A 10,634-nucleotide genomic window follows, 5' to 3' on the forward strand; every position below is an offset into this window, starting at 1 on the left:
CAGGCCAGCGCTGCCTGGAGGACGGAGCTGCACCGTTAGGAACGGAATTAAAACACAGAGCCCGTAGGAAGAGGGCAGAGGGAAAGGCAGGTGACAGGGTGAGAGTGGCTATCAGCAGCTGAAGGTCAATCAACCAGTAACAACACGACAGCAACAAGACCCGTGCCTGAGCCACACGGCGGCTGGAGAGGGAGCTGGGGCGGCGCCTTGAATGAACGCTATCACCTACAACGACGTTACTTAGCCGCGTAAGCCCGGGGTTCTAGGGTTTTACACATACATTTAGATGGTCTTGCCTTTGAGTCTTCCTGATTTTCTCTAATATGGCCAGGTTTTCCTTTTCGATTCCTTCATCTTCTGACTTCTTCCCGCTGACAGGCTCCTCCTCCTTCATCTCGTAGTGATCCAGGTCTTCTATGTCCTACAGACGTTAGAGACGTATGAGTGTGGTCAAGCTTATGCCAAAGTCTCACTATTCCTGACTCGAGAGGGAGCAGAAGAGAGAGAACCCATGTATTCTACGGGAAGGGGTATAAAAGCCTTCACATTCCATTAAAAGGTTCCCTGTCCATAGCTTGTATTTTGTTATAAAACTAGAATCTGAGTAAAGCATATTTAATAACTATTATCAAATAAGCCACCTTTTCAACCTCCTATGAAGGAAGAGATTTGAATAGTTTAGCATCCAGGCCTCCAGAATCCTGTGTTCGTACTTTGTTCTGGTAGCTCCGCTATCTCCATTTTCCAACAGACTCGTTCTCTGTGACCTACACCAGGAGAGTGACCACACCCATCCTCGCCCGACCGAGTCCCTTCTCATGCAGCCCTGTCCGTGCGCAGGCCTCACGGAGCCCTTCCTGGGCTGGCCCCTCCCCCCTGAGCTCCTCCGAACACCGGTCGTCAGATGAGCTGAGTCTCCTCCACCTTCAGCCTCGGCCACAGTCCCAGCCACACGTCTTCTCCACTGAGTGCCCACAGCACAGAACAAACTCACCATCAGCACCTTGTTAAGCAACATCCCAGCCCACTACTCTCCATGCGAAGCCTTCCTATCAACAATCGCTCCAAACAGAAACAGTTTGACTCAAAGCCAAGGCTTTCGGCCACCTGCCCTTTCTAGCCAATCACCTGGCCTTTTCCTGACTCCACGCATCAGTCCGTTTTTCTCCCCCAGAGGAGCATCCAGCGCCCCCACACGCGCCCAGGCCCGGGGCAGTTCGGGGCCTTTAAACACCTTCTCTCCATCGCCTGGATACCTTCTCCTCCTCCACCCTGACCTGACCCTCCACGGCCAGTTCCCCGCTTCCCAGGTTCCCTAGATGTGCTGTCCCTTCTCTACGTCGCCCTGTGAGGGAAGAGGAAGGCACACAAGCTCTTTGAGGACAATGTCTGCCTCACCGCACAGGGCCCAGGGGGTTATGTTCCACCCAGTTAACCTGCATGAAACACTAAGGACAAACTATCACAAAAGTCTCATTCCAATTAGACAAGGTTAAGAATGATCTTCTCTCAGACTCACAAAACAAAACAAGCCCACAACTATGTCTTCAGTCTCAGGCACTCTAAGCAGTCTATTTTAGATTTAAAGTTTTCCAAATCAAGAACATAAGGTAGTAATTCAATTAGTTCTAAGATGCAACACCAAAACAGGTTTTAAAACCAAGACCACGAAACCAAAGACCTTTTTATCCGATCAGTGTAGACACGCAGAGCTTCACTCGGAGTTTGAATTTAAACGCAAAGCTTCAGAGCCGGACACGGCTGACATCGAATCGGTGACGGGCAACTACACCAGCCTCCGCTCAAGGCCTGGCAATCTGCTCTACAAAATTCCCAGATGGTTTTTCAACATGAGGTAGTTTTATTATCTCTAATGAGTAGCCCCTGAAATGCTCTCCAATTCTTTATTCAAACACAGAACTTCTGAAACACAGCCGTTCTCAAAAATAACCAATGACAGCCCTGCCAGTGTGGCTCAGTGGTTGAGCTTCGACCTATGACCCAGGAGGTCGGGGTTCGATTACCAGCCAGGGCACTTGCCCGGGTTGTGGGCTCGATCTCCGTGCAGGAGGCAGTTGACCAATGTCTCTCTCTCATCTATGTTTCTATCTCTCTACTCCTCTCCCTTCCTCTCTCTCTAAAAATCAATAAAAACATTTAAAACAACTACAGGTTAAGTAGTGATTACTATTCAATGTAAACATAATTTTAGTGCTAAATGTTAAGAGTCCTTATTTTCCAGAAAATCAGATCTGAGACATAAGAGAAGCAATTTATTCAAAAGCATACATTAGAGGTAAAGCCAGATTTTATATTCAGTTAAAGCCGTCAATTACATTCAATTCCAAGAACAATGTGCTTTTCCTTATTCCACACCAACACTGGTCCATAAAGAGACTAGAGAAATTGCTAAAACGTCCCCTAACGGAGACACCCACCTCCGCCATCTCCTCCTCGTCCTCCTCTTCCGACGTCACTTCCTCCGTGGTCCCATTCTGCAAGGAAAGAAGAACGTGCCAGGCCATGCAGACCACACACACTGGGCATCCGGGAGGCGTCAGGGCCCGACGGCCACTCTCCGGCACTGACCCCACAGGGAGCTCATTACAGTGAAACATCTACTAAATCCAGCTCTGATGACAAACACTTATCAGCTTTTTAAAAGAAACATTTTTGAACAATTCAAGGTAACAGGTGCATTAGGAATAACACAGGCAATTAATCAAATATAAAGCAGCTCTAAAGAAGTTAAAGACATTCTAACTGAAAATTTAAAAAAAATTTACACTTAATGGCTTCCTTCATTTAAATAATTATCCTAAACCATGAATGAGCTTAAATTCCTCCTACAAGTTGTCAACAGCAAACACTCCCAATCAACCCTCAGTATCTCTCTAAAACATGAATGAGAAAAGAGGAAGGACAAACTATACATGAATGAGCAGCATAGACTAGATGGATACTTGAGAAAAGTCTTCAAAAAGAACAAGACCGAAATAAACTATTTTTCAACCGTAAGTTTAAAGAGACAACTGAGGTGCTAGAGAGGCGAGGACTAGAGTGTCAAAGACGCCTGCACAGAAACTACGGGGAAAGCCCAGGAACAGAACGAACGCCATGAGTGGGAATCATCATCTTAGATGCACGGGTCCCCTTTGGAGAGACCCCGGGAGCCCCAGTCCCAGCCCTCACCCCTCCCCCACCCCCTCCCACAGTCCACTGGGCTCTGACTGGAACCACTAACGTGGTGGACAAGAGGCGGGGCCGGTTCCCAACGTAATCCTCTAAGAGGCCTGGCAGCTCCCACTTCTGTGCTCTTGGGAGACAACACTAAGAATTCTATGACCTTCCTGGAGGAGGGCCGTGGAGAGCAGGGCCCCGAGGCAGCAGGCGTAAGGGAGAAGCCCTCGGGACACCCCCGGGCAGTGTGTCCACAGGGCCCCCGCCCAGCCCGGTCTGACTGCACAGCCAGGCCAGCAGCAGCTCTGTCCAGCGAGGCCACCCCACCCACTTCGAGGAAGGAGTCAATAGTTTTAGGCCATCGAGTCCCGGGGTAGCTGGCTCAGCAGCAGAGAACACCCAAAACAACACTTGACATGATGGCTGACCTCATAACATTTCTAAACGTTGAAAGATAAGAAAATTTTCTAGAATTTGAAATGAAAAGACAAAGAGAGAGGATAGAGACATAGCATCCAAGATACAAAGACTCAAGCAAAGAGGTCTACAGTCCCATGAGCAGGCATTTCCAAACGAACAAAAAAAGAAAGTGGAAGGAGAGGAACCACGGAGGAAAAAACACACATTCACCCACGGAGAAGACACAAGAGTCCGACTTGAACAGGCCCGTCCGTGCTGAGCGCGGGAACAGTGAGAAGATATAACAGCCCGCGGCTGACGCCTCGGAAGAGACAGGCCTCGAGCTCCCGTGGAGACAGGTGAGGTTCAGAGGGCGTTGGGCTCCCAGCACCGCCGGCCGCGCAGCCCACACCCGAGGCCAGTTCTGTCCCACCCAGAACTCCACACTCAGCCAAACCGCCAGTCAAGCCTGAGGGCCGACTAAGAGCCGTTCCCTGACTGGGCATTTCCTGCACACCCCCCGCACCGTGTCGCCTTCGGAGCCCCCACAACACAGGCACCACCTCCACCCCCCATTTTGGGAGGGAAGCTGCTACCACAGTGAGCGGTAAGTCATGCAGCTCATGAGCAGGAGAACCAAGAGCGGAACCGATGTGCGGCCACCTCTGCGAAGGGAGAACTCGGAAGTGTGCCGGCCTTCCGTCCTTCCCGGGGTTGTACCTGAGGGTGCACTCGGGCAAAAAGTGAACGGTGAGCCCAGGGAGGTGGCCCCAGGTCAGCGAACAACAGACCAGCGGGCAGAGCAGACAGAGCAGCTCAAGACGGCAGCTGTACCGCCAGCTCAGAGAGCCGCCCCGAGACGGGGCAGAACCACAGGCTCCGGGGCGAGGGGCTCTCAGACTCCGGAGAGAACACGAGAATTCTCAGCACAGGAAAGACATTCCCACAATCCTAATGGCTCCTAGGACACTGCGTGGAGGAGACACCATCTGGGGGCACCTGCCGGACGGCCGTGCAGGCGAGGGACGCAAGAGCAGGGATGGAACCGGGTCACTAACCACGAGGTGAGTGCGGGCGGGGCCGGTCTGTCTGTCACAGGGAACACCAGCAGCTCCCAAAAGGGAGAAGTGTGGTGCCTCCAGCAAGGCAGACAAAGCACCCAACAGCAGAAACGACCTCCTAACAAGCCGCACAGTGAGGGAAGCGTCCTGTTCCTTCCGCCTGAGGCCGTGATTCCGCTGGCGATGGGATGGGAGGATGGGAGGAGATGGGAGGAGCTTACGTACCTGGCCCGTGGGCAGCGGCTGGTCCAGCAGCTCCACATCCAGGTGCTTGGGAAGGTCGTGCAATCGGCAGAGCTCACAGATCAACCACTTCAGCTGCTGACGAAGCTACAAAACAGGTCAGTGAAGAAGCGTGGGTTAGAGGGCCCTGAAGACACAGCAATGCGACAACTGGAACCCCCCAGCAGGGAGTGAAAGAAGTCAGTGGCTGCCACTTGCAGCCCCGAGAGAATGACGTGGAGGGTGCTGCGGGGCCAGGGTCCGAGTCCCGCGGGCCGCGGGCAGCCCCACAGTGGCCCAGCAGCAGGCGGCCAGCGGAGAGGAAGGGCTGCCGGCACGGTCCACTTTCAGCTGCTCACTTGTCTGAGAACCTGTCACTTCAGACGGGCACATTCATCGTGATTCAGGCCACAAAACAAGGCGGTGGCTGCACAGGGTCCGAGCTGTGCCTTCCCCGGTCACATTCATTTACAGGCAGAGGCACGTGTGGTCACGACAGTCCTGGGCCCTGGTGACAGGGGACACGGCGTCCAACGGCCTTGGCTTGAGCCTCCCGTTGGTGAAATGAAAACCAAACCTCTCACTGGTGACGGTGAAGTGGCATCTTCTGCGGAAACACTCAGCACTCGAGTGTCTAAAACGGCAACAACACGCCTCAGGTCTCCGTGTAACCCGCACCGTTGGTGGGCACACCCCGCAGACAGGAGAGCGCTGTGCACACACCTCCATGTCCGCACGTTTAGCAGCGACAGTTTAAGGGTCGATGCCCCGCAGACATGACCAGGACGAGCCGGGCACCCCCTTCACTCGGTCCGGAGGCTCTCCTGGGTGCGTCTGACCCAGAAGAGAGAGGAGAGGAGGAAGCAGGTTTCTGAAGGACCAGACAGGGTGACACAAAGCACGTGGACCATGGAGCAAGAGTGAGACACGCTGAGCTGGACATCGGGACGAAAAGCCCTCAGGCGTGGAAGGCAGACCCCGTGGATGTGCATCACCCAGTCCATCTGTGGGTGCTTGTGACCGTGACGACGGGGTGGGGTCTGAGAGCCACGGAGTAAGGGGGGCTGGCAGCCTGTGGTGGAGTCTTACCCAGCAAGAAAAACGGGGGTACATGTTGCAGGAATTTCAACTTTATGCTCCCCCAAAAGCGGCTGAGGGATGGGGAAAGCTAAGGCCTTGGGGATAAACTTGGGAAGTTTTAGACGGTAGATGGACAGCCTGAGAGGCTTCCTCGAGAGCTGGGGCGGGAACACTGGGCTCACACCGACTCTAAGCCGGTTCCCAGGCCCCGTCAGGCAGGAGTGATGAGCTTCATCGGTTCATCTCCCCCCACGCACAACCACAGGCAGAATCCCTGGGCGGAGCCTGCCAGGCAGTGGGCCGCCAGGAGGCAGGTGCGCCTCGATTTAGATGTGATGTTGAACAAGGAGGTGCACCAAGTGCGGGTCCCTGGGTCTATAGATACAGACGTGGATGGGCTGGAAGCTCGGGAAATCGTTTTAGCTGCAGATACAGGTGCCTGGAGGCATGACTTAAGGCAGGGGTCCTCAAACTACCGCCCTCGGGCCACATGCAAATACAAATACTGTATTTGTTCCCGTTTTGTTTTTTTACTTCAAAATAAGATATGTGCAGTGTGCATAGGAATTTGTTCATAGTTTTTTTTTAAACTATAGTCTGGCCCTCCAACGGACTGAGGGACAGTGAACTGGCCCCCTGTTTAAAAAGTTTGAGGACCCCTGGCTGAAGGAGTAAGAGACTGCCCAGCGAAGCAACAACACGAGGAGAAGAGGCGGACCGAGGAGACCACGGCAGAGAAAACAGGGACTAGCCCGGGAAGGCAGGGCCCTGCGTAAGTCCTCATCAACGACAGTTCCCCGCGGACAGACCTGCCTGTGTCCTGCACTCATCACTTACTACGGAGCCTCACACAGAAACCAGTTAATTAAAAAACCACACACTTTTCTGTGTCCTATGACTAACAGCTTCCTGTGTCCACCCAGGGAAAGTGTATAGACCAGCAGAGAGACGCATTTCTCACACAACAGCGTCCAGGCCAGGCTACAGACAGTATCGTAGGCCTGGCTTCTTCACGCAGAACGGCTCGGAAAGCTGTGCCCTTGCGAGAAGACGGGCTGCAGGCTTTGTAACTACAACATAACATTCTAGCGTAAACCACACGCAGGCGTGTTCATCTAACCAGGTCTTCCTTGTGGCCACTAAGTCATCAACGCTGAGTGGAGGCGCGTTTCAGTAAGGGAACCACCGACGTCTCATGCTGCAGTCGGGTCAAGTGCAGAAATGGAAAAGGAGCCCTGATTCAGAGACTAAAGGGAAGAATGTTAACGCAACGAGAAGCAGACCCCGCTGTCATGCACGAGGAGAACGGAAGGTGCAGAAAGACAGCGATAGACTGGGTTCTGCGGTGACCAGAATACCTTCACTTCTTTATAAAAGCAGACCCCGTTTTATACCCTCTGTCACTTCATTATATGAGCATTTCTGATGGGATCTCTTAGACACGGAAACATAACCCCATCATTTCTCTGTCACAACACACACACCCTCAGGTCTAGAAAAGGCGGCCGCAGGAGCTGCCCCTGCCCGTCCGGTGGCCCCTGCCTGTCCTGCGGCCCCTGCCCGTCCGGTGGCCCCTGCCCGTCCGGTGGCCCCTGCCCGCCCTGCGGCCCCTGCCCGTCCGGTGGCCACTGCCCGTCCGGTGGCCCCTGCCCGTCCGGTGGCCCCTGCCTGTCCGGTGGCCCCTGCCCGTCCGGTGGCCCCTGCCCGTCCTGCGGCCCCTGCCCGTCCGGTGGCCCCTGCCTGTCCGGTGGCCCCTGCCCGTCCGGTGGCCCCTGCCCGTCCTGCGGCCCCTGCCCGTCCTGAGGCCCCTGCCCGTCCCGCGGCCCCTGCCCGTCCGGTGGCCCCTGCGGCAGGTACGGATGCAGCCTCCTGCTTTAGCCTTTTACCTCCACCCTCAAGCCTCTCCAGACCAGCCTTCACTTCCAAAATCCTTTTCAAACTGATGTTATGTTCTTAATTTTAGGAATAAGCATGTTTAAAGCAAAAGTAACCTATTTTGACAATAATCTAAGACTCTAATTTCCCCAAAATGGTCATTTCTCCCAATACTATTAATAGAATAATCGATCCTTTCCGATTTGAGCGCTTTAACTCAGTTCCACTTATTCTAAATTCTCAATGACCTGACTCCTTCTAAATTCCCACTGCCTTTATCCATCCAGCCCAGTGTCAGTACATAGTATTTTATGTAAGACCAAGTTGAACAAGTCTCATTTCATTACTTTTTCTTTAACTTCATTATTATTTTTACTCTTCAAAACAGACTTTAGATTCATTTTGTCAAGTTCCAAAAATAAGCCTGTTTGATTTTTTTTTACTGGAATTGTATTCAATTTATAAATTAACATGAAGCTATGGAGATAATTAACATGTTTATAATATGAAGTCTGCCCATCTGGGAACATACCACCTTTCATTCCACTCAGCAAATTATTATAGTTTTCTTGATACATCTAAGTTTATTCCTAGGTAGTTCATTTTTTTAATAATTTAATTGTAATTGTCAACAAAATACTTTTCTACTGTCTTTTCTAAGTGATTAAAGCTGATATTTGGGGGAACCACTGATTTTCATATAACAGCACTTTTAACCAGTCACCTCAAAACTGTCTTCTCAGTTGGTTCCTTTGGATTTTCAGGTAAATAATCATGTCACCTGTAAAGAATGACTGATATTTTCTATAAGGACTTTATAACATCATGGGAAAATAGAGTAATAATATTAACTTTAAAAAATGATATAAACTATGTAGAATATGACCTCCACTATTTAAACATATGTATGAGTATATGTATTTTACTACGAGGGAGAAAAACTGAAAGGAAAAAAAACACACCATGTCAACAATGGTTATAGCAGGCAGAGAAACTACGGGAGATTTTTATGTTCCCCTTAACTTTTACTAGTTCTCTCACAAATGTTACTCATCAGTTTTATAAAAAAGGAAAATAGGTTTTAATTTCTTTGTGAAATGGAAAGTTGCATTTCTCTCTACGTAAAACACTTTTCATTTGTATCCCTCTGGATTTACTGCAGTTATAGACTCGACAGAAAAAGCAGTTCCCTAATGTTCACGAAGAAAAAGAGAAAGGAGCAGGGCTTATTTTCTTACCGAACTGTTGTTCTTAGAATCTTCTAGACGTTCCAGAACTGAGGTCAGGTTTGGGTCATCAGAGTCCACGAACCATATTGGGGAAGAAGCCGGGTACGACTCCTGTAACAGAGACACCCAGTTACACACATAACAGACCGACCTGGACATGCAACTCGGCCAGACCACTCAATGGTCAGGTGACCACAGATTTCAGTGATGAAATATACCCGGGGAAGCCCAGTCAGGGCACAAGCCGGGGTTTCGGGCTCAGTCCCCAGTGGTGGTGGGGGCGGGGGGGAGGAGGGGGGGTGCATGCAGGAGGCAGCCAATCAATGATTCTCTCATCATTGTTTTTAACTCTCTCTCCCTTTTCCTTCCTCTCTGAAATCAATCAATTAAATATATATATATATGGAAGAAAAGCAATATATTAAAATCCATGTGTGGAAAAACAAATTTCTTTTAATGGATTTTTAATTAATTTTTTTATTCTTCTGGAGACCAGTTATGGGACCGTTACTGTCACACTTTGCTGTCCAATCAGTGTGGCGTGGAGAATGAAATAAACTCACAGAACCATACAGAACCTTCATAAAATTCCAAATGCTTTGACAACATAAAAAGAAAGTTACAAGAAGACAGGAAGGAATTGCTCCCTGCTCATCATTTTGCAGGTAAACAGCTGAGTATCTACATGGCCGGAGCCCACAGACGCAGTGACACCAACAGAAGTGAAAACTCCCCTGCGATGGGGGATGTGTAAGTGCTCCGAGAGCACGTGTGGCCGAGTCAGAGCATTCTAGAACATTCCACGCGAGGCACGAAGGCTGGGGGGCCCACCCGGATGCTCAGGACCCACGGCTCCCCGGCGCAGCCTCCCGTCCTCCAGGACTCCGAGGGGACGGCGCGGACCCCGCGCCCACAGCCTTGGGAGGGGCCGCGTCACTCTGGCTCAGGCGATGCCTTACCTTCGGGGTGGGGTCCCCACTCACCTCCCCAGCCCTCGACCAGCTGACCCTTGCCTCACACCGTCCTTCCCCAGGTCTAAGGAAGCTTAACAAGGTCACGTTGCTAAGGGACACGCCAATCACCACACGGACACCTAAGTCTCCTCTTCGTGGACCTGTTCCTTCCGAGGAGGGGCATGGGGGGAGGCGGGGGGAGAACTAGGAACCCGACTCCACGTTACAAACTGGTCCGATGCGTGAACACCAGGACTCCTCGGCCTGAAGGACACCCGGCTGCCGTCATTCCCAGCATTTCTCCGCGTTTCCTTTAGAAAGGTGACCGGCCCAGGAGGGCGGCCCGAGACAAGGCCGTGGCTCCTGGTCAGGTTTCCTTCATTTGTCCTCTGTGTGACCTGCCTGGGCTACTCCTATCGGTGTCAGACTAGAAACACACAAAACTGACAGCCCCGATTTAGTTCCATGAAAAATCACTGTAAAGCGTTTTCAAAATGCAGTGCTCGCCAGCCACCGAGGACAGAACAGTCATCACATCACACAGAGCTTTCCTACGTGTGCTCTCACGGGGGCAGAAAAGTGATCCATTTCATAGAAAAACCAGGCCCCTCTGCTCAAGGTCCCAGCTACTGAGA

The 10,634-nt window shown here is 51.5% G+C and overlaps 1 protein-coding gene across 1 annotated transcript; it reads right to left on the minus strand.

The window, feature by feature from the left end:
• Positions 1 to 227: 227 nt before the first annotated feature.
• On the minus strand, positions 228 to 9,205 carry LOC102434078 (ubiquitin-conjugating enzyme E2 Q2-like). Its single transcript, XM_006109020.3, has 4 exons — positions 9,056 to 9,205; positions 4,866 to 4,970; positions 2,439 to 2,495; positions 228 to 421 (listed from the first exon to the last, which is right to left on the minus strand). The coding sequence occupies exons 1-4, from the start codon at positions 9,203 to 9,205 to the stop codon at positions 263 to 265; spliced, it is 471 nt and encodes a 156-aa protein (XP_006109082.2). The 3' UTR covers positions 228 to 262.
• Between the last annotated feature and the right edge of the window lie 1,429 nt (positions 9,206 to 10,634).

The sequence above is a fragment of the Myotis lucifugus genome, unplaced genomic scaffold (assembly GCF_000147115.1).
Source record: "Myotis lucifugus unplaced genomic scaffold, Myoluc2.0 scaffold_5046, whole genome shotgun sequence".
NCBI classification, from domain to species: Eukaryota; Metazoa; Chordata; class Mammalia; order Chiroptera; family Vespertilionidae; genus Myotis; species Myotis lucifugus.